At 45.5% G+C, this 23,285-nt stretch overlaps 1 protein-coding gene across 6 annotated transcripts in view; it reads right to left on the reverse strand.

Moving 5' to 3' along the window:
• Nucleotides 1-23,285, reverse strand: part of PARVA (parvin alpha) — a 256,682-nt gene that overhangs the window by 74,923 nt on the left and 158,474 nt on the right. For 5 of the 6 annotated variants that reach the window (XM_075927862.1, XM_075927860.1, XM_075927859.1 and 2 more), the window contains one exon: nucleotides 83-14,566. The exons of the other annotated variant lie outside the window; for it this stretch is intronic. In XM_075927862.1, coding sequence (XP_075783977.1) covers nucleotides 13,959-14,566 — 608 coding nt within the window. In that variant the 3' untranslated portion in view covers nucleotides 83-13,958. Of the gene's footprint in view, nucleotides 1-82; nucleotides 14,567-23,285 lie in introns of those variants that run through there. 6 annotated transcript variants of the gene reach the window in all.

Genomic DNA, 23,285 nt, shown 5'->3' on the forward strand with positions numbered 1-23,285 from the left:
GTGCAGCCATCTTGGTCTTGTTATCAAGAGAGCAAGAGTCAGGCTAAGTCTGTGGCCTGACAACGCGAGATCTGTAATTAGACGCTGCCTTTGCCTCTTGCCTCCATACGGAGATAAGGATAGAATGCTGACTCTGGTAGGGACCTTGAGATAAGGAGCATCTGGGTGGAACTAAATAACTGTTAGCCATTGGTGTTTGTAATGGGAAGGAGACTAATTGTTATTGTTATTATATCTAATAGACAGTATATAAACTGCTTCATAATTGCTTGTATTCGAAGATCTGCCTTGGAGGGGGGGGGGCACACCCCCTGTCCGAACCAGTTTTTCCCTTGCTGCAGCTCGTAATAAAACTGCCTCTGGCTACTTGTTGCTTACAAACTCAGAGTGAGGACGATGTTTTCTTCCACATTTGTTTTAAACCTGCTGCCCATTAATTTCATTTGGTGGCCCCTAGTTCTTATATCATGGGAACAAGTAAATAACTTTTCTTTATTCACTTTCTCCACACCACTCATGATTTTATAGACCTCTATCATATCCCCCCTTAGTCTCCTCTTTTCCAAGTTGAAAAGTCCTAGTCTCTTCAATCTCTCTTCATATGGGACCCATTCCAAACCCCTAATCATTTTTGTTGCCCTTTTCTGAACTTTTTCTAATGCCAGTTTCTCTCTTTTGAGATGAGAGACCACATCTGTACGCAGTATTCAAGATGTGAGTGTACTATGGTTTTATATAAGGGCAATAAGATATTCTCCATCTTATTCTCTATCCCTTTTTAAATGATTCCTAACATCCTGTTTGCTTTTTTGACTGCCGCTGCACACTGCAGGGATGTCTTCAAAGAACTGTCCACGATGACTCCGAGATCTCTTTCCTGATTAGTTGTAGCTAAATTATCCCCCATCATATTATATGTATAATTGGGGTTATTTTTTCCAATGTGCATTACTTTACATTTATCCTCATTTATCCACATTACATTTCATTTGCCATTTTGTTGCCCAATCACTTAGTTTTGTGAGGTCTTTTTGAAGTTCTTCACCGTCTGCTTTCGTCTTAACTAGCTTAAGCCAACTTTGCCACCTCACTGTTTACCCCTTTCTCCAGATCATTTATTAATAAGTTGAATAGGATTGGTCCTAGGACTGACCCTTGGGGAACACCATTCGTTACCCCTCTCCATTCTGAAAATGTACCATTTATTCCTACCCTTTGTTTCCTGTCTTTTAACCAGTTCTCAATGCATGAAAGCATCTTCCCTCTTATCCCATGACAACTTAATTTACATAAGAACCTTTGGTGAGGGACTTTGTCAAAGGCTTTCTGGAAATCTAAGTACACTGTATCTACTGAATCCCCTTTGCCCACGTTTGTTGACCCCTTCAAAGAACTCTAATAGATTAGTAAGACATGATTTCCCTTTACAAAAACCATGTTGACGTTTGCCCAACAAATTATGTTCTTCTATGTGTCTGACAATTTTATTCTTTACTGTTGTTTCAACTAATTTGCCCGGTACTGAAGTTAGACTTACCGGTCTGTAATTGCTGGGATCGCCTCTAGAGCCCTTTTAAAATATCGGCGTTACATTGTCTATCTTCCAGTCATTGGGTACAGAAGCTGATTTAAAGGATAGGTTACAAACCATAGTTAATAGTTTTGAAATTTCACATTTGAGTTCTTTCAGAACTCTTGGGTGAATGCCATCTGTTAAGTTACTTGTTACTGTTAAGTTTATCAATTAATTTCAAAACCTCCTCTATTGACACTCCAATCTGTGACAATTCCTCAGATTTGTCAGCTAGAAAGGACGGCTCAGGTTTGGGAATCTCCCTAACATCCTTAGCCGTGAACACTGAAGCAAAGAATTCATTTAGTTTCTCTGCAATGACTTTATCGTCTTTAAGTGCTTCTTTTGTATCGCGATCGTCCAGGGTCCCCACTCGTTGATTAGCCAGCTTCCTGCTTCTGATGTGCTAAAAAAATTTTTGTTTATTTACCTTTTGAGTTTTTGACTAGCTGTTCTTCAAACTCCTTTCTGGTTTTTCTTATTACATTTTTACAATTAATTTGGCAGTGTTTATGCTCATTTCTATTTTCCTCACTAGTATTTGACTTCCACTTTTTAAAAGATGCCTTTTATCTTTCACTGCTTCTTTTACACGGTTGTTAAGCCACAGTGGCTGTTTTTTAGTTCTTTTACTGTGTTTTTAAATTTGGGGTATACATTTAAGTTGGGCCTCTATTATGGTGTCTTTGAAAAGTGTCCATACAGCTTGCAGGGATTTTACTTTAGTCACTGTACCTTTTAATTTCTGTTTAAATAACCTCCTCGTTTTTGCACAGTTCCCCTTTCTGAAATGTTAAATGTTATTATATTATGGTCACTATTTCCCAGCGGTCCTGTTATAGTTACTTCTTGTACCAGATCCTGTGCTCCACTCAGGACTAAATCAAGCATTGACTCTCCCCTTGTGGGTTCCTGTACCAGCTGCTCCATGAAGCAGTCATTTAAAGTACTAAGAAATTTTGTCTCTACATTTCGTCCTGAGGTGACATGTACCCAGTCAATATGAGGATAATCGAAATCCCTCTCTATTATAGAGTTTTTTTATTTTGATAGCCTCTCTAATCTCCCTTAGCATTTCATAGTCACTATCACTGTCCTGATCAGGTGGTTGATAATAGATCCCTACTGCTATATTCTTATTAGAGCATGGAATTACTATCCATAAAGATTCTATGGAACATGTTGATTCATTTAAGATTTTTACTTCATTTGATTCTACATTTTCTTCGTACATAGTGCCTCTCCCCTTGTGGGTTCCTGTACCAGCTGCTCCAAGAAGCAGTCATTTAAGGTATTAAGAAATTTTGTCTCTGCATTTCATCCTGAGGTGACATGTACTCAGTCAATATGGGGATAATTGAAATCCACGTCCCTGCTGCATGACCTGCTTTCTCCTTCCGATATATTTTGTACCCTGGTATGATGGAGTCCCATTGATTATCCTCATTCCACCAGGTTTCTGTAATGCCTATTATACAATATCCTCCTTTAACACAAGGCACTCTAGTTCACCCATCTTATTATTTAGACTTCTAGCATTTGTGTACAAGCACTTTAAAAACTTGTCATTGTTTATTTGTCTGCCATTTTCTGATGTGTCAGATTCTTTTTTATGTGAACGCTTCTCGTCTGATCTGACCCATATTTTATCCTCTTCCTTCCTTTCCTCTTGACTAAAACTTAGAGAATCTCTATGAATAGACTCTCCTGTAAGAAAAATCTCTGTCCGATCCACGTGCTCATCTGCAGCATTTGGCTTTCCCCCATCTCTTAGTTTAAAAACTGCTCTACGGCCTTTTTAATGTTAAGTGCCAGCAGTCTGGATCCACTTTGGTTTAGATGGAGCCCATCCTTCCTGTACAGGTTCCCCTTCTCCCAAAAGTGTCCCCAGTTCCTTATAAATCTAAAACCCTCCTCCCTACACCATTGTTTCATCCATGTATTCAGACTCTGAAGCTCTGCCTGCCTATCTGGCCCTGTGCATGGAACTGGAAGTATTTCTGAGAATGCCACCATAGAGGTCTTGGATTTCAGTCTCTTTCCTAGCAGCCTAAATTTGGCCTTCAGGATGTCTCTGCTACCCTTCCCTATGTCATTGGTACCTACATGTACCACGACCACTGGCTCCTCCTCAGCACTACACATAAGTCAATCTAGATGCCTTGAGAGATCCGCAACCTTCGCACCAGGCAGGCAAGTCACCATACGGTTCTCCCGGTCATTGGAAACCCAGCTATCTACATTTCTAATGATCGAATCTTCCATTACTAACACCTGCGTTTTCCTAATGACTGGAGTTCCCTCCCCCAGAGAGGTAACCTCAGTGCGAGAGGATATCCCAACATCTGGAAGGAGGGTCCCAAGTATGGGAAGGTTTCCCTCTGCTCCCATTGACTGCTCTCCTTCCCTAAACCTTTCATCCTCCTTAACAGTTCAAGGGCTGTCTGACTGGAGGTGGACAATTCTACAGTGTCCCGGAAAGCCTCATCAACGTACCTCTCTGCCTCCCTTAGCTCCTCCAGTTCAGCCACCTTGGCCTCCAAAGCCCATATGTGGTCTCTGAGGGCCAGCAGCTCCTTGCACCGAATGCACACATATACCACCCACCCACAGGGCAGGTAATCATACATGCTGCACTGAGTGCAATAAACAGGATAGCCCCCACTCTGCTGCTGGGCTTCTGCCTGCAGTCTCTCCGGCAGCTAACTAGCTTATTGATAGGGTTTTTATTTAAATCATGAAGTTTAGGTTTTAGTTAAGTTTAAAGGTTTTAAAGAAGAGCAAGTGTACCTCACCCCCTTCCCAACTCCCTCTCAAAACTCCCTGTTAGCTCACCCTGTTTGCAAAGGCTCCCTGGTCACTGACTCACTGCTTTACAAAGCCCTGACCTTCCTGATAGCCCCCCCTACTCCTGAATAAGGCTCAATAAATGAACAGAGTTCAAGATTTCAAACTTTGCTTAAAAGCTCATAGCTTCCAACTTCCGGCCACAGCACAAACACAAACACACGCTACAGACAAGGGTCCTGTATTTGCTCCTCCTTCACCAGGAAAGCTCCCTCTCAAAACTCCATTAGCTGCCCCTGTTTGCAAAGCTCCCTGGATATTCCAGAAAAAAATAGGGCTGACCTAAAAATGTTGGTAAATTGGAAAGGAAAAATAAATAAATGAATAAAATACAAATAAAATTATTTCAGGTCAAGAAAAATGTTTTGTTCAACAAAACAAAAAAGGAGAGGCACAGCATCTGGGACTGGGCATGAGCTGGAAATCAGCTGATTCCCAGCTTGTGCCCAGTCCCTCCTAACTCCCTGCCTTCCCTGCCCCCCACAGATATGATACTGGGGGTACCAGCTTTTAACCCAGCTTCCCCAGCTCCTGAATAGTGCTTTTTTGCCATGGTCTGACTGCTTGCTTTCTCACCCAATAACCAGAAAGTGCAGGCAAGAGGTTTCTAGAAATAGGCAGCACCCACACTGTTTGGGCCCTTTGGAAGGGGGCCATACCCTCCTTCTACGCAAGTTTAACACTGCAGAAATCAGTATCCCTCCTGCACACAGGCCAGGCTGAGGCTTTACTTAAATTCCACCCAACCATCCTGGACACCTCTCTAGTGGGAGATCCCAGTTGTCGGTAGCTACCCACCCTAGCCTCACTAGGTAGAGAGCCAGATGCTGCAGGAAACTACAGCATATTAGCTGTCAGCTCAGTGGCCTACCCGCTAGCGAGGCTTCATAGCGGTCCACCAACTGGCAGCCTTCCCGGCCCACCCCACTGTTGCCACTCCAGTGCCCTTGGTAGTGATAACCTTCCCACTTAGCCTGCCAGCTGTGAGCTTACAGAGTCGAGAAGAAAACCAAAACCAAATAAAAATAGACTACACAGCAAGGGAGTCCTGCCGCCATTGCCACAACTGTTAGCTTGAAACCATTAGATCTATGATTTTACTAGTCAGAAGATGGGCTGCCTGCAGTATCCTACCTCCTCCACATCTGTTATCAATGTTTAGTGTAGTTGAGATGCAGGCAGGTTGGATAAAACAAGATCTTTATTAGATAACACAAATAAACAAACTAGGATTCCTTGCAACATACCAATAATGGCTCGGATGTTAGCACAGATGTTACCATAGGGCAGGGGTTGGCAACCTACAGTGTGCATGCTGTAAGTGTTCCGTGAGCCAATTTTCAGTGGCATGTGGGGCCAGAGCTCAGACCTGCCCCTCCACACTGTGCAGCAGGGAGCCTGTGTTCCCTCAGTTACTGACACCTCATTGGGATTGCCAGAAAACAAGCCAAGCTGAGGGAGATCTCTTCCCTTCATGATATTAAATACTTCCTGGCTTAGGATTTTTAAGCTAAATAGCTGCTTCAACATCTACACATAAAAATGAACCAATGTTCTTCTTTTACTTAGTTTCAGAGCCATATAGTTGACATAGGAACCATAAATCTCCATCATAAACCAGAAAGATACCAGTGTCCGTTCCCCTTCCACAGATGGGAGCACAGTAATCAACCAGCCACAAGGGTTTTGCTGTGCAGCTATTTGGCTGCATTCTCACTCTCTCACCTTTTCTGCATTACTTGCCCAACCCCCTTCCGCCCCAAACTCCCTATCATACCCCCACCCCACCTCCTCACCTGCCACCAAACTCCTTTCCAGACGCTGCCATACTCATCCCACCCTGCACCCTGCCTCTCACTGAGATCCTGCACCCCTATCGCCATCACACTCACTGGTAGCCTTGTCCTGCACACTGAACCTTGCTTTTCTGTCCCCACCCCAGAGTCTAAGAAACCTCAGAAAAGTAAATCTGGCCTATGGGAAGCCCCAAACCTCAGACCTCCCTGTCCCTTCCCCTTGCCCTGTGGGTCTGGAGCGCCAGAGGCATGAAGTGTCATAGGTGGAGGCCACCTCAGTGAGGGTTGGGGGTTTTGGGAAGAGTTTTTTTTGCTTTTCATTTGTGTGGTTCACAACTAATTTTTCTATGGGTCAGTGGCCCCTGACACAAAAAAGGTTCTACACTCCTGCCATAAATAAAGAAAACATGGAAACCTTTTGTGTTGGACATAAATTAATATTTTCTTTATTTAAAATGACATTTGATAAACTAACATCAGAAAGTTAAAATGCTTAATCTGTTTAATAATTTAAATTAAACCATTCTCCCTAGCTTCAGCACTAACAAAATGGCTCTGGAATAACTATGTAATTAACGGTGAGTTTCCATTAGCAACTGGTAGTCCATGGAAAGGTTTGCATTGAGCCAAATGGTCCACGGGCCAGAAATTTTAACAACCACTGTGCTAAATGGAGCTGCACCATGCTTGAAACAGAGCAGCTCCCAGAGCAGGTAATAAAAAGTAAGATAAGGAGAGAATAAGTGGCTAAGTAGGGGGAGGAAGAATGAGGGAGTGGGTGATAGGTATTTGAGAGGGGAAGTCTGAGGGGAGGCAAGTTTGGAGAATCCCTTGTGCACGGGAAAGAGAGGCAGAAACAGCATTCTTTAGCCTCCTGGGAAGATGGAGGTAAGGAGCTGACTGCATGGGATAGGTGGGGGAAAGAGAGGGAGAATGGGTGGGTGTTGGCACTGGGGTGAGGTGGAGGCAGGGAGATAGTTTGATTGTGCTGTGAGGTGGGGGAGCTGTGGATAATTTGTGCTTTAGCTGGGAGTTAGGACAGAACAGACTGCTGGTGACTGCTACTTTGAGAAGCAGAATTTTATCCCAGCCCCAACCTGGGCAGGGGGAGCAGATTGCACACGGATAGGTGGGGGAAAGAGGGATGGTTGGGTGCTGGCATCTGTGCAGTGAGGTGGAAGCAGGGGACAGTTTATTTTGGGTGTCTGACTCATTTGTTGCAATCCAGATTGCAGTCCCCTCTCTCTGGCTGGGTTGGAGCTGGGGAGGAAATCAGGCTGCATGGGGTGTGTGTGTGTGCGGGGAGGACATTTGCATGATTACATTTAAAACAAAGTTTACAGAGGTGTTACTAGTTTAAGGTAAGAAAAAAAGATTCTTTTAATAGAATTATTTTGGAAGTGTTGCAGATATCTAAAATTCTGATGTGTAATGATTTTTTTTAAAGCCCATGTTACTAAAACAGTAAGATCTCCATCTTATTTTATTTATTAATGAAGCTGCTAAGTGGGACTATTATTGACTTTAAAAAGTACGAATGGCATGCAAACCCTTAAATATAAGTAAGTAATTTAAATCTCGGCACGCCACTTCTGAAAGATTGCTGACCCCTGCCATAGGGGATGAACCCCAGGGCCCAAACCCTTGTAATAGGGAAGCAAGACAATAGAGAAGGACTATACCATGTCCTGTAGACACTGGGATGACACAGGAGAAGACACAGGAATGCCAGGAACTGGATTCCAGGAACCTCTGGAACAGGTGAGTGGACTTTCCTCAATCTTCTGTCTTCTTTCTTCTGTTTTTGACACGCCGTCCTGCGTGTGGTATGCAGACACTCCGTATCTGATTCTGTGTGTGGATGTAAATTAATGGCTCCCTTCTACATGTAAGGACACTCAAAAGGGAAGGTAAACTGCTGCAGCTCTTTTCTCCCCCTCAGTCTTTATGGGAATCAGTTTTTGTAAGGCTGCAGGCTATAACCGATGTACAGGCAGTCCCAGGTTACGTACAAGATAGGGACTGTAGGTTTGTTCTTAAGTTGAATTTGTGTGTAAGTCGGAACTGGAACATATTGTAGGGGAAAACTCTAGCCAAACATTTCTCCAGAGCTCAGTTTTATTCTCCCACACCTCACTTCCCTCAGTCCTTTATTCTCAAGCTGAGGTGTCTGCTGAGAAAAGCCACTCCGTCTCCCTGGTCTGCTGGGGGGGAGGGGGCGCTAGCTTCACGTCTCCCTGGTCTGCTGGGGGGAAGCAGCTAGTGCGGGGTTGCCTCACCCCGTTTGTAAGTAGGGATCCGATGTAAGTCGGATCCATGTAACCCAGGGACTGCCTGTACTATATTTCACTCATTAAGAGGACTGGTGTGGAGGCCAGTAAACAAAAACCAGACTGAAAATGCAGTAGAATCTGTTTTACAATAATGAATATGCAAATAAGGGGTTAATTTTTCTTGATAATGAAGTAAAGCAGCAATTGTGCAGGAAAATATGAAGCTAGACATTATGACACTGTCTGAACTCAGCACTTTCCTCCTGACATAGGAGATTGTTATTATATAATTAAGAGTTCACAACTGTTCTAATTTTGTCTTTTCTCTGTCCTCAAGTGCCATTGAAAATACTGGTTCAGAAGTATCTGGAGGTTTAGAAGGCTGGAGAGATGAGAAGTTTATAACTTAATAGCTTTAATATGCTTTTTAAAGATATTATTACATTGTATTAATCTCTTAAGACATTCATGCATGTTGGTGTAGTTACAGCACTAACTGAATGGAACCCACCAGGGTATCATCACGGGTGCAATGATATCAGATCTGCCCCAGTCAGCGACAGTACGCATCAGCCTCTTACTGTAGAACCCCCCAAAGATCCACACATTGCCGGGGATTCCCCTGGAGTCTGCATGTCACCTCCTCTTCTTTCTGTAGACATGGACATTGACACTTCCCTCTCTCCCAAAGCAACCTTGCCCTGCATGCACATCTGCATTGTTGGAGGGATGCACTGTACCCCCAGCTGCTTTTCATGGGCAGCATGGATATTCCTTCAAGCCAACTCTCTGCTTCTAGATGGGAGCTAGAATTTCACAGGAACATTATTTTATTTTCCTCTCTCCAGTTTCCTGTTTTGCATTGATGTATCCACCACAGCACAGGCAAGTATCCAATAGATACAGCACTGAACTAGGCTGCTGGAGACCTGGATTATACTCCCCACTCTACCCCTGACTTGCTGGATGATGTTGGGGAAGTTACTATGTTTCCTTTCTCCTCCCACAACTTCAAAGCAGGGATGTTCTCTTAAGTCAGTTTAACTTCTGTGCCACGAAAGATAATGGAACAAATAATTAAAGAATCCATCTGCAAACGTCTGGAAGATAGTAATAAGGTGATAGGTATGGATTTGTAAAGCCAGCATGGATTTGTAAAGAACACATCGTGTCAAACCAATCCAATAGCTTTCTTTGATAGGCTAACAAGTCTTGTGAATAAGGGAGAAGCAGTAGACGTGGTATACCTAGACTTTAGTAAGCCATTTGATATGGTCTTGCATGACCTTCTTATCAATAAACTAGGCAAATACAACTTAGATGAGGCTGCTCTGTAATGTGGGTGCATAATTGGCTGGATAACTGTTTTCAGAGACTAGTTATTAATGGTTCACAGTCATGCCGGAAGGGCATAACAAGTGGGGTTCTGCAGGGGGTCAGTTTACTATCTTCATCATCAATTTAGATTGCACTGCTCTACAGCCAAAATGCTTCTGAAATAAATGTAGTCAAACTTTACTAATTCTGAGTCACTGAGAATGAAAATGATGCTTAAAATTGTTGATTGGCTCTAGTTTTCAAGATATGCTATTGGGTCAGTATATACGACCCTTGACTTGGGAATGGCGGAGGATAAGTGAGTTATAAAGGGAAGGGATCTCAATTTAAACCAAAAATGACTAAAATACATCTTTGACTGGATCTATGAATAAATCTATGACTGGGTTTGGACAGTACTTGCTTTTTAGGCAAAACAATGAATGATGCAATCTGAAGCTGGTATTGCATCATACATGATATGAATTGCATCATGTTATTCCTAGAAGTCATGGATGATGCAATCATAACGAAGCTTACATCACTCTGCTGAACAAATTGCCCTATATCAGCTCTAGAAATCATACAGTGTCGTGCTCTCTTATTTGTCAGTGTTTGATTTTGCAAAGGGACACATTTCTGTTTAGCCAAAAAGAGCAGAGATGCCTCGTACTTGTGTGAACAGTGCAGATAACTTCTGCTATGTTTGTGGTGAAGTAACTTTTGCATCACAAAAGCGCAGTATAACCACTATGGTTAACAAAGCCTATCACCTTTATATTGGCTGCAAAATTGCTGATCAGGACAAGAGGTGGGCCCCACACATATGCTGCAACACTTGTGCAATAAATCTTCGCCAGTGGTTGAACAGGAAAAGGAAATCTATGCCTTTTGCAGTGCCAATGATTTGGAGAGAGCCAACAGATCATACCAGCAATTGTTACTTCTGCATGGTGCCTCCAGTTGGGAAAGGTGTGTCAAAGAAGAAAAAGTGGACTGTGCATTATCCAAACATTCCATCAGCTATACGCCCAGTACCCCACGGAGAAGGACTGCCGGTTCCTGATGCACCAGAATCGTTCTCACTTGAGTCAGATGAGGAAGAGGATGAAACTTCTGGTCCTGAACCATCAATGTCACAGAACCCACATTTTCTCCCATCCTCCTCCTCTGAACCACACATCATAACACAAGGTGAACTGAATGACCTTGTCAGGGATTTGGAACTACCCAAGAGTAAGGCAGAGCTGTTGGGCTCCAGATTACAGCAGTGGAATCTCCTGGCAGGTGATGTTAGGGTTTCCATGTTCCGTGACCGTCAAAAGGATCTTGTCCCATTCTTATTCATGGAAGGTGATCTTGTAGCCTGCAACAACATCGGTGGTGTGATGGCAGCCCTCAACATCATTCACGATCCAGATGAGTGGAGACTGTTCATTGATTCATCGAAGACAAGTCTTAAAGCTGTTTTTCTGCATAATGGCAATGTTTTTCCATCAATTCCAGTGGGTCATGCAGTCCATATGAAGGAAACCTATGACAACATGAAACAACTTTTGAGGTGCATAAACTATGAACAACATCAGTGGCAGCTTTGTGGCGATTTGAAGGTTGTTGCTCTCTTGCTTGGTCTGCAGACTGGATACACAAAGTACTGCTGTTTTCTCTGCGAATGGGACAGTCATGCAAGAGATTCCCACTACATCAAGATAGATTGGCCACTCCGACAGTCATTGGAGCCTGGGAGGAAAAGTGATCAGCATCCACCACTTGTTGAATCAAGGAAGATTTTGTTACCACCCTTAGACATCAAGCTGGGTCTGATGAAGAACTTTGTCAAGGCCATGGACAAAAAAGAAGCAGCATTCAAGTACCTTCGTGGAAAATTTCCAAGGTTAAGTGAAGCTAAGATAAAGGAATGTGTCTATGTTGGTCCTCAGATTCGTGAACTTCTTCGAGATGATGCATTTGACCATGCACTGCATGACAAGGAAAAGACGGCATGGAAAGCCTTCCAGTTAGTGGCAATACATTTTCTCGGAAACAACAAGGCAGACAACTACAGGCTGTTGGTGGAAAACCTCCTCAAGTCATACAAAAGCCTTGGTTGCAACATGTCACTAAAGATACATTTTTTGCACTCTCATCTAGATTTTTTCCACCGAACTGCGGAGCGGTGAGCGACGAGCACGGCGAGCGATTTCACCAGGACATTGCAACAATGGAGAAACTCTATCAGGGCAAATGGAGCCCATCAATGCTTGAAGACTATAGCTGGACAGTGACAAGAGATGCTCCATTTAATGAATACAAGAGACAAACCAAGAAGCGCCGAGTAGACATTGAATAGGACTAAACTATATATATAATAGTTTTTTGCCTTTTGTTTCATAATAAATTTTATTTATATAACCCTTTTGCTGATTTTTAAAGTGTTACATAAACAGGACAGGTAAAATATTATCATGTAAAGCAACCATAAACACATGAAAAGACCTAGGTTTACAATTTATTATTAAAACTCTACTATCTACACAATATACATAGATGTAAAATGTAAAAACTTAAATATCTTGGAAAAAGTAGCCAATCAGTTGTTTTAATTGTCATATTTGAATTCAGCACATCAAAATGCATAATAAATAGCACATTTTATTTCTGAAGCAGACGACTTCTAAAAAATTGCAGACCAGTGTTAGAAGATGGTATACAGAGTATGCTTATAAAGTTTGCAGATGATACCACGCTGGGAGGATGGGGAATAATTCAAAATGATCTGGACAAACTGGAGAAATGGTCTGAGGTAAAAGGGATGAAGGTGAATAAAGAGAAATGCAAGTACTCCACTTAAAAAGGAACAATCAGTTTCACACATACAGAATGGGAAGTGACTGTCTAGGTCTAGGAAGAAGTACTGCAGAAAACGATCTAGGGATCATGGTGGACCACAAGGTAAATATGAATGGACAGTGTTTCAAACAAAGCAAACATGATTCTGGGATGCATTAACAGGAGTTTTATGAGCAAGACATAAGAAGTAATTTTCCGCTTTACTCTACCCCCTATGATTTCATGATCACTTTCACCCACGCAGCCTTCCACTTTCAAATTCTCAACCAGTTCCTCCCTATTTGTTAGGATCAAATCTAGAACAGCTTCCCCTCGGTAGCTTTTTCAACCTTCTGAAATAAAAAGTTGTCTCCAATGCAGTCCAAGAACTTATTGGATAGTCTGTGCTCCATTGTGTTAATTTTCCCAACATATATCTGGATAGTTGAAGTCCCCCATCACCACCAAATCTTGGGCTTTGGATGATATTGTTAGTTGTTTAAAAAAAGCCTCATCCACTTCTTCCACCTGGGTAGGTGGCCTGTAGTAGACTCCTAGCATGGCATCACCTTTGTTTTTAATCCCTTTTAGCCTAACCCAGAGATTCTCAACACTTCCGTCTCCTATGTCCATCTCCACCTCACTCCAAGTGTGTTCATTTTTAATATATAAGGCAACACCTCCTCCCTTTTTTCCCTGTCTAGCCTTCCTTTGCAAGCTGTACCCTTCCATACAAAATTAGAAATAAGCTAATTTGAAATAACGCATCTAGACACAATAACTAATTCAAAATAGCATTTTTCGAATTCAAAATAGCACATCCACGTTGAGTGGACCCTGAGTCGAAGGTAAGGCTGGCCGGAACCAGTGCCGGCAGGGCATCGTGTGGGGCTGCTGCCTTAGGCTATCTGAGATCTGTGCTACCTCCCATCCCGGACAGACGTTTCTCTGCTTGCTGGTCTACCTCGCTGAGGGACAGCAAAGCCATTTGTGTCTCGGAGTACTCTGCTTGCTCTCACTCGGGACACCATGGCACTCTGCAACATGGAACCAGTCCTGTCCCATGGGACTCTGTTGCATCTCGTGGACACATTGCCAGCAGCCTGGCTGCACTGTCTGCAGGCTGCCATCCGGGAGGACCATCGAGGGGCTGTCAGGATCCAGGGGGCCCTGTGGGAGAGCTTCCACCCTGAGGAGCGATAACAGTCTCCCTGGTCTGCCCCACTGGGGGCTTGTGCCCCATTTCTTCCTCTCATCCTTCCACTTACCTTTCCCTAGCCCCCCCCCCCCCCTTCCTGATGTCAGATAAAATACACTTTTGTCTCAAAAATACAAACTCTGTTTATTTAACAAAACTGGGGTGGGGGGGATGAAACTCTGGGGAGATTGGGAAGAGTGGCGGGAGAGGGGAGGAAAAACGGTGGGAGGGGGAGGGGGAAAACTTGGAGGAGGGAGCTGGAAGGGGGAAGCAAGGGGGAGGGGAAGCTCAGCACTCAGGCGTGGGGGTCTCACCGGGCCAACTGCCTCCCAGCACCGCTGGGGAGGGGGCCTTGGCATCCCCGGGGGGATGGGGAGGAGGGTGCAGAGGTTGAGGTGGAGAGTGTGGAGGTTGAGGAGAAGAGGAGGGAAGGGGGACAGGAGTGGGAGGAGGAACAGTAGCTGGGGGGGGCAGAAGGCGCAGGACTGGCCGTGGGCAGCATGCTCTGCACCAGGGCTGCAGATGGTGACAGATGGCACGACCCTGGGCAAGCAGCTCCTGCTGGAATTCCCGGTCATCCTGAGCCCACTGCTCCATGATCCGGGTCTGGGCTTGCAGGGCCTGCAGGTGCTGTTCTCAGTACCTCTGTCACATGGTGGTGGTCCTGCTGAGGCCGTGGGTGTGGAGTATTTCCCAGGTGGAGTGGTGCGTCCTGCACAAGCAACTGGTGCGGCTATAAAGAAAGAAGAGAAGTGGTCAATTCTCTCTGGGGACACAGTGGATGATGTCCACCCCCCCCCCCCCCCCCCGCTAGGTGAGGGTGACCGTGCCCTGCACCATCAGAGCCGATGTGCTTGCACAGAGGCCATGGTCAGCATGTCCTGCTCTGCCTGGGAATAGGAGCTGCCCCAAGACCGCACCCAGGCCCCTGTGCTGTGTATAGTGCAGCCGGGGCGGGGGGGAGATGTCCCCTGCTCCTGTGTAGAGGGGCCGTGTGAAGGGAGGGCGTCCTGCTGTGTCCTGCTCTGAGGTCGGGAGCATGTCAGATCTCTTCACACAAATGTGTGCCTACGGGCACGCAGCTGAAGCCAACTGCCCAAGGGTGGCACGGTCCGTGCCTGCACGTGCACAGGTGGTCCGTGGGAGGCAGGGCCCACGCACGCGGTCCCTGGTCTCCCTCCCCGCCTCCCCCCCAGGTAGGGGACAGTGCTGGCACTTATCTGGTATGGCCTCCTTGGACGACCCTGCCGACTCCGGTGCTGGGACAGCTGGTGTTGGCCCCTCTGCTGTGCCCGGGTCAGGGCCCTCAGCTCCTGGCTCACTGCCCCCTGGGCTGGCATGGACCGCCCTGCCCATCAGGATTCGGTTAAGGGCGGGGAAGTAGGGGCAGGTGGCAGCCCCTGCTGCAGCACTGCCCCTGGAGGTCCTGGCATACGCCTGCCTGTGCTCCTTTACTTTCAGGTGCTCCTGTTCCTGGGTGTGTCTGTGTCCCTTGTGGGCCATGGCGGCCACTAGGAGGCCATAGACGGCGGCATTCCTCTGACTGGTGCGGAGATCATGGACATTGGGGGCCTCTCCCTATACCTCAATGAGGTCCATGGTCTCCGCACCAGTCCAGGCGGCTGCATGCTGTCTATGGCCCCTGACTGGCCCCTGAGTGCTGGGGGACTGGGTGGGGGAGAGCTGGCTGCCACTGGCTGCCATTGTGCGGCCTCTGGGTGAGGGGCTGTGGCTGCTTGCAGGCCTGGCTCTCGCACATGGGGGAGAGGAGAGGAGTTTTCCTGGTTTGGCCCAGAGTGGCCACCAGGGGAAACGGTGAAGAGCTGGAGGCCCCCTATTTCGAATTAAGTGTCTACACAGCACTTAATTCGAATTAGCTATTTTGAATTTGGCGTTACTCCTCGTAGAAGTCCAGATCCAAGAATAAATAAGGGAAAGGGGAGGAAAAAAGGAGTAAAAAAAGAGAAAAAAGGAGGGGAAGAAAAAAAGAGAGACAGTGAGTAGATGGCTCAAATTGTTACAAGACAACCCCCTAACCTTAAACAAATCCTTTCCAGTAACCATACAACACGTCTCCATCAGACTGATCCAGGAACCTACCCCTGCAATCAGTCCCAGTGCCAACTCTGCCCACACATCTACACAAGTGATTTCATCACTGGACCTGACCACATCAGCCACCAAATCAGAGGCTCATTTAATTGCACATTCACTAGTATGATCTATGCCATCAAATGCCAACAATGCCCCACTGTCATGTATATTGGCCAAACTGGACAGTCTCTACGGGAAAGAATTAATGGATACAAATCAAATGTCTGAAAAGGCGACACACAGAAACCTGTTGGAAAACACTTTCATCTGCCTGGACACTCATTACTGGATCTCCAAGTCACCGTTTTATTTCAGTTCAATTCCACAATCCAAATACATAGAGAAGGGTTGGAACTTAACTTCATTTACAAATTTAATTCTTATGCAACTGGAATGAACAGGGACATCGGCTGTCTCGCACACTACCTTCCACATCCTAATGACTTAACCAACCAACCCAACAATGGAGGTGCTAATTGTTCTTACCAGCCACTTGTAAGTACAGGCAGTCCCCGCAGTTACGAACGGGGCACTTCCTCTCCCTGGTCTCGAGCAGACCAGGGAGAGGAAGCAAAGCGGCGGCGGAACGCGCGGCCAGCTGACAGCCCAGACGCGTCTGGGCTGTCAGCTGGCCGCGCGCTCCGCTCTGCTCCCCCCCCCTCTGCAGACCAGGGGGAGGGGGAGCAGAGCGGAGCAGAGCAGAGCGGCGGAACGCGCAGCCAGCTGACAGCCCAGACGCGTCTGGGCTGTCAGCTGGCCGCGCGTTCTGCCGCTCTGCTCTGCTCCGCTCTGCTCCCCCTCCCCCTGGTCTGCAAACCATGGGGGGGGGGGAAGCAGAGCGGAACGCGCGGCCAGCTGACAGCCCAGACGCGTCTGGGCTGTCAGCTGGCCGCACGCTCCGCTCTGCTCCCCCCCCCCCTGCAGACCAGGGGGAGGGGGAGCAGAGCGGAGCAGAGCAGAGCGGCGGAACACGCAGCCAGCTGACAGCCCAGACGCGTCTGGGCTGTCAGCTGGCTGCGCGTTCCGCCGCTCTGCTCTGCTCCGCTCTGCTCTGCTCTGCTCCCCCTCCCCCTGGTCTGCAGACCAGGGGGAGGGGGAGCAGAGCGGAGCACGCGGCCAGCACGCGGCCAGAGCGCGTTCCGCCGCTCTGCTCTACTCTGCTCCCCCTCCCCCTGGTCTGCAGACCTGGGGGACGGGGAGCAGAGCAGAGCAAAGCCGCGGAGCCCGAGGGCAGCAGGATAGCCACGGCGCGTCTGGGCTGTCCCGCTGCCCCCGTGCTCCGCAGCTTTGCTCCGGACGCCTGTGGTACAGCAGCTGGGGCGCTGCCGGTTGGTCCCGTAGCGCCGCTCTGGGTGCCACTGGACCAACCCAGCAGCACCCCAGCTGCTCTGCCCCAGGTGTCCCCTAGTCAGCAGCTGCTGAAAATGACCAGTGGCTGACTACAGGAAGCCCCTGCCCCGGGCTTTCTTGAATCAGCCGCTGATCAGTTTCAGCAGCAGCTGACTTGGGGATGCCTGGGGTTCTTAAGTTGAATCTGTATGTAAGTCAGAACTGGCGTCCAGATTCAGCCACTGTTGAAACTGATCAGTTTCAGCAGCGGCTGAATCTGGACGCCAGTTCCGACTTACATACAGATTCAACTTAAGAACAAACCTACAGTCCCTATCTTGTACGTAACCCGGGGACTGCCTGTACTTGAACAATCTATTCACTGTCTCAATTTTTTCGTCCCCTCTTTTTTTCCTCCTTCCCCTTTCCCCCCTTCCCTTATTTATTCTTGGCTCTCGACTTCCAATACTCCTGTCATCTGAAGAAGTGGGTTGTGCCCACAAAAGCTCATGATACCATCTACATGTTTTATTAAGAAAGTAATGTAATGTAACAGAATGAAAATTGTAAACAATGCTGCATTAAATCTACTATGTACATATAAGTGTCACAACAAAGTTTCATTACAAAAATTAGGTCCAAAAGCTTTCTTAACAATGACAAAGAAGTGCTCTATATAAGCTCTTTAGCTTGTTTCACTCACTACCAGCAGTTGTTCCAAACGAGGCATACAGCTAGTTCGGATTAGGAAGCCTAATCCGAACTAGCTAGTCCGTGCCGCATGTAGCCGCGCGGCATGGAGTCCGACCTAGCCGGCATTTAAAAATGGCGCCGGCCGGATTCATGCAAATGAAGCCCGGGAAATTCAAATCCCGGGCTTCATTTGCAACTCTGTATGACTATATTACCCCCCCTAGTTCAAACTAGGGGGGTAGTGTAGACATACCCTGAGGGGGGATATGATAGAAGTCTATAAAACATGAGTGGTGTGGAGAGGGTGCATAAAGAAAAGTTCTTCATTAGTTCCCATAATAGAAGGACTAGAGGACACCAAATTAAATTAATGGGTAGCAGGCTTCAAACTAATAACAGAAAGTTCTTCTTCACAAAGCAAATAGTCAACCTGTGGAACTCCTTGCTGCAGGAGGCTGTGAAGGCTACAACTAGAATAGAGTTTAAAGAGAAGTTAGATAAATTCATGGAGGTTGGGTCCATGAAGTGGTATTAGCCAGGGGGTAGAAATGGTGTCCCTGGCCTCTGTTTGTGGAAGGCTGGAGATGGATGACACGAGACAAATGGCTTGGTCATTGTCTTGGGTCCATCCCCTCCAGGGTACCTAGTGTTGGCCGCTGTTGGCAGACAGGCTGCTGGGCTAGATGGACCTTTGGTCTGACCCAGTAAGGCCATTCTTATGTTCTTATGTTCTAAGCTGAGGGCTCAAGATCAGGGGTCTCACTGGACCACCCTGATTTTCATGCAAACCTGCTCCTGGGTGGCCAGGCTGGCAGCTATCCTGCCCTAGATGGCCACTTTCCTGTGCTTAGTGCGAATGTCGTGGATGAGGTCCACGATGTCCACACTAGACCAGGCGGGCGCCCGCCTCTTGCAGCCCCGGGCAGGCTCCTGGGAGCCGCCAGCCTGGTCCCGGAAAGAGGCGGAGGGCTGGGTGGCAGTGGGTGGCTGGCTCGTGCCGTGCCAGGTGCAGGGTCTGCTGGCTGGGTGCTGGCAGGCTTGCACCTGGCACGGGCACCGTAGCCAGACCGTGCCCCTTTAAGGGCTCCGGGGGCGGGAGGAGGGCAGAAGAGTTTCCTAGGTGGTGCCCAGAGTGGCCACCAGGGAAAGCTCAGGGGGTATGTCTACACTACCCCGCTAGTTCGAACTAGTGGGGTAATGTAGGCATACCGCACTTGCAAATGAAGCCCGGGATTTGAATTTCCCGGGCTTCATTTGCATAAGCAGGGAGCCGCCATTTTTAAAACCCCACTGGTTTGAACCCCGTGCAGCGCGGCTACACGGGGCACGAACTGCCGTTACTCCTCATGAAATGAGGAGTAACGGTAGTTCGAACTAGGAAGCCTAGTTCAAACTACCTAGTTCATGCCCCGTGTAGCCGCGCTGCACGGGGTTCGAACCAGCGGGGTTTTAAAAATGGCGGCTCCCCGCTTATGCAAATGAAGCCCGGGAAATTCAAATCCCGGGCTTCATTTGCAAGTGCGGTATGCCTACATTACCCTCCTAGTTCGAACTAGGAGGGTAGTGTAGACATACCCAGGAGGACTAGCCTCCCACTAGTTCGAATCAAGTGGCCACACAGCCCTTAATTCGAACTACTTAATTCGAACTAGGCATTATTCCTCGTAGAATGAGGTTTACCTAGTTCGAATTAAACGCTCCGCTAGTTCGAATTAAGTTCAAACTAGCGGTTTGTATGTGTAGCGCCTATGAAAGTTAATTCGAACTAACGTCTGTTAGTTCAAATTAACTTTGTAGTGTAGACATACCCTAACTGAGAAACAAAAACCCCTAATCTATCTTGGCCTGGTAAAATCCTGGGACCAATCCAGCTTTAGCACATTCACTGACAATTACTTTATGTACTGGAAAGTTTTAAGTGCAACAATTTACATGTATTACTGACACACTACTGAATAATACAACTGAAACATGCTGCGAAATAATACTTCATTGTGAAAGTGTCTAATATACCAATAATATCCAGGAGAGGCAGGGTGTGCTTTGCCTACACCATTTTGAGTCAGGCACATTTTCTCTACCTGCTGTTGCTAATAGGCTCAAGCATATGTTTGTATGTCTGTTTTGTCAATCCACTTTCAGCTGTCACCAACCTTCACAGATAATCAACTAACACCAAGCATACCCACAAGGAGATAACTGGGGGTGGGGAAGAGACATGTAGAGGGTTTCCAGTTCCAAGGAATATACAAGTATATAACCTTGCTACTTTTTGCTACATGAATCATCTTTAGCACAGATAGTGACACACATTTCTGATTTTCAGGTATGATTTTTATTGTGGATCTTAACAGATCTTTAAAAAAAAAAGCAGAAGAAATGTAAGCAAAGTAGTGTCTCTTATTTACTGAGTACATAAAATACATGTTTATAAAAGCCATTAAATCTGCAGCTGAATGCATGCAAGTTAATTTATATAAACCAACATAATTAGCTACATTGTTTATAAAGCAAGAATCACACCTCTTTTTGTGTGTGTTGCACATTTAAGTATTGTGATTCTGAATTTTATAACTAAACAGGGACTAATAATACCAGGAAAGCACAGAATTATTAAAACTATTAGACAGCAAATAGAGTATAACAAAATTGTTTTTAGCTAATAGATTCAGGGCAAACAAGCACAGATTTGGACTCAGATACAGATAATTTTGCCCTAACAAATATTAAAAGATTAGATGGCTTTAAAATTTTGACATTTATGATGCTCATACATTTATTATTTTGTCTCCAATATCTGCTTACAATAGACTATTTTGGATGTGAACAGATTTTTAAAAAATCTTATTCTAACCTAATTTTCACTTTGCATGAAATATTTAATCTATGACTGCATTTATTTTAGAAAAATGCAATAATATTTCTCACAATAAGATGATAAAATACCACTAGGTAATGCTGCAAAAAAGGCTATAAATACTATTCAAAGGCACAAGGCTGCATTAAGGTGTTCAGCACATTCAGAGGCTTTGAGTGAAGACATTACAAGAGGAGATCAAGGAAATTAAAAAAAGAAAAGATCTAAAGCTAATATGTAGTATATTTAATATTAATATATATTTCTGCTAGTGAAAAAAACCCATCACTCAGATTAACATAATTCAGATTAACAACTTTACTGGCTTTTAGGCTATGTATAGACTGCAGAACTTTTCTGGGATACCGAAAGCTCTGCTGCATCCAAGGAACGTGTCCACTTTTTTGGAACAATTTCCAAAAAAGCGAACGTGTTCTTTTGGCATCCCTGTATTCCCTTCAGTGAGAGGAAGAAGAGATGTTCTGAAAGAGCAGTCTTTTCCAAAATTTGGCCCCATTTCAACGAGCCAAATTTTGGAAAAGACTTTTGCGACCTTTCCTGGCAGTGTAGACACATTTGTTAAAGCATCATTAATTAATAGGCTTGTCTGAACATAAAAAATACCCAAGACCTATGTTGAGGCCCTGGTGATGCAACTCCAATGACTTCAGTGGAGATACACTGGTAGAGAATTTGTTCCAAAGAGTAAACAGAAGATTTTACTTGGAATATTAGGGTTGTATTTAGTTTGTCCACAGATGTTCATGAGGTTTCCTGAACTATGCAGATGCATAGGCTGCTGCTCCCTCTTTTGAGAGAGACGTAGCTAGTACTATTAAGGAATGCTGAGGATAAGGCATTCTGAGATACTTCTTTTCATGGACAGTCCATTACCCTCTCAGCCCATTTGTAGTATATAGCAATCCAGTTCTATGGACATGATATTGGGGAGCAGAAAAACTCATTCAGCAGTTCCCCTGACATCCTTTCACAGGTCCATTCTTCCTGGCTGACTGAATGTCAAATGGGAATAAATTTTGGAGGAGCCAAGCCATCACCTTAAGTTAGCAGAGCTTCAGAAGATGACAACTCCATTTTGGAGGTCTCCTTTTGAGAAGTGGAGACTACTTGGCTTATACACTTGCCTTTCTCATTGTAAGACAAACAATAATTATGGGGAGGTGAGGCTCTATCAGGAGTCTCTGCCTGTTATGGAGGGCTCCCCTGACAAACACCACAATGGTCATTATGGGGATGGGGAAGACCCGCACATGGCTGTGATGGGAGATGGATGAATTAAGGATTGGGAAGCAGAGCACTCAGCTCTCCTGGCAGTTAATGCCCATGGTAGAGATTCATTCTTTCTTTTCTTTCTTTCTAATCCCTTGTAGCAGATCAATATTCTCTCAGCCTTCTGTGGTCCCAGCAGCTTCTGGGCCTTCATGTCACAGAAAGCCAGGGATTGTTTTGCTGGACTGGGCCCTTTAAAATTCAATGCAATCTTAAAACATTGTCCGTTAAAATTGCTACCACTGATGTGGAAATATTTAATCATTTACAAAGAATTATAAATAAAGCTGTAATTAACCTAAGACTTAAAATCACCTCTGTGCCAATGGGACAAATTCAAGCTCAGTTAGGGTATGTCTACACTACCACCCTAGTTCGAACTAGGGTGATAATGTAGGCAACCGGAGTTGCAAATGAAGCCCGGGATTTGAATTTCCCGGCCTTCATTTGCATCTCGCTGGGCGCCGCCATTTTTAAATGTCCGCTAGTGCGGACTCCGTGCCGCACGGCTACACGCAGCACGGACTAGGTAGTTCGGACTAGGCTTCCTAGTGAAACGAGGAGTAACGGTAGTTCGGAATAGGAAACCTAATCCGAACTACCTAGTCCATGCCGCGTGTAGCCGCGCAGCACGGAGTCCGCACTAGCGGACATTTAAAAATGGCGGCGCCCGGCGAGATGTAAATGAAGCCCAAGAAATTCAAATCCCGGGCTTCATTTGCAACTCCGGTTGCCTACATTACCACTCTAGTTCGAACTAGGGTGGTAGTGTAGACATACCCTTACACTTGTGTATATTGGGCATAACTGCACTGTAACTGAGAGCAAAATTTGACCTAATTTGTGTCACATAAGGAAGGTGCAGGCAAAATATGACTTGATAAAGAGAAAACTGACTATAGTAATATTCTATTTTTCTATAATTTTTCTATATTAAAAGCAATAAATATTAGATATCTATAGATTAGATTTCATATTCATTTTATAGGCTATTTAAATCTATATAAATCAGAGATAGAAGCAGTGATCCACTGGCCTGTAATATGTGTGTTAATACTAATATACTGTTCTAGATTCATAATAATTGTGCTCTCAGATATAGTTATATAAGATTTTAGTTTATAATAATTCTTGCTATAAAACAATATACAATTTTATAGTCTCAGGTGTCCAGCAATTACTGTACTGT

This window comes from Pelodiscus sinensis, chromosome 4, assembly GCF_049634645.1.
Source record: "Pelodiscus sinensis isolate JC-2024 chromosome 4, ASM4963464v1, whole genome shotgun sequence".
Classification (NCBI taxonomy): domain Eukaryota; kingdom Metazoa; phylum Chordata; order Testudines; family Trionychidae; genus Pelodiscus; species Pelodiscus sinensis.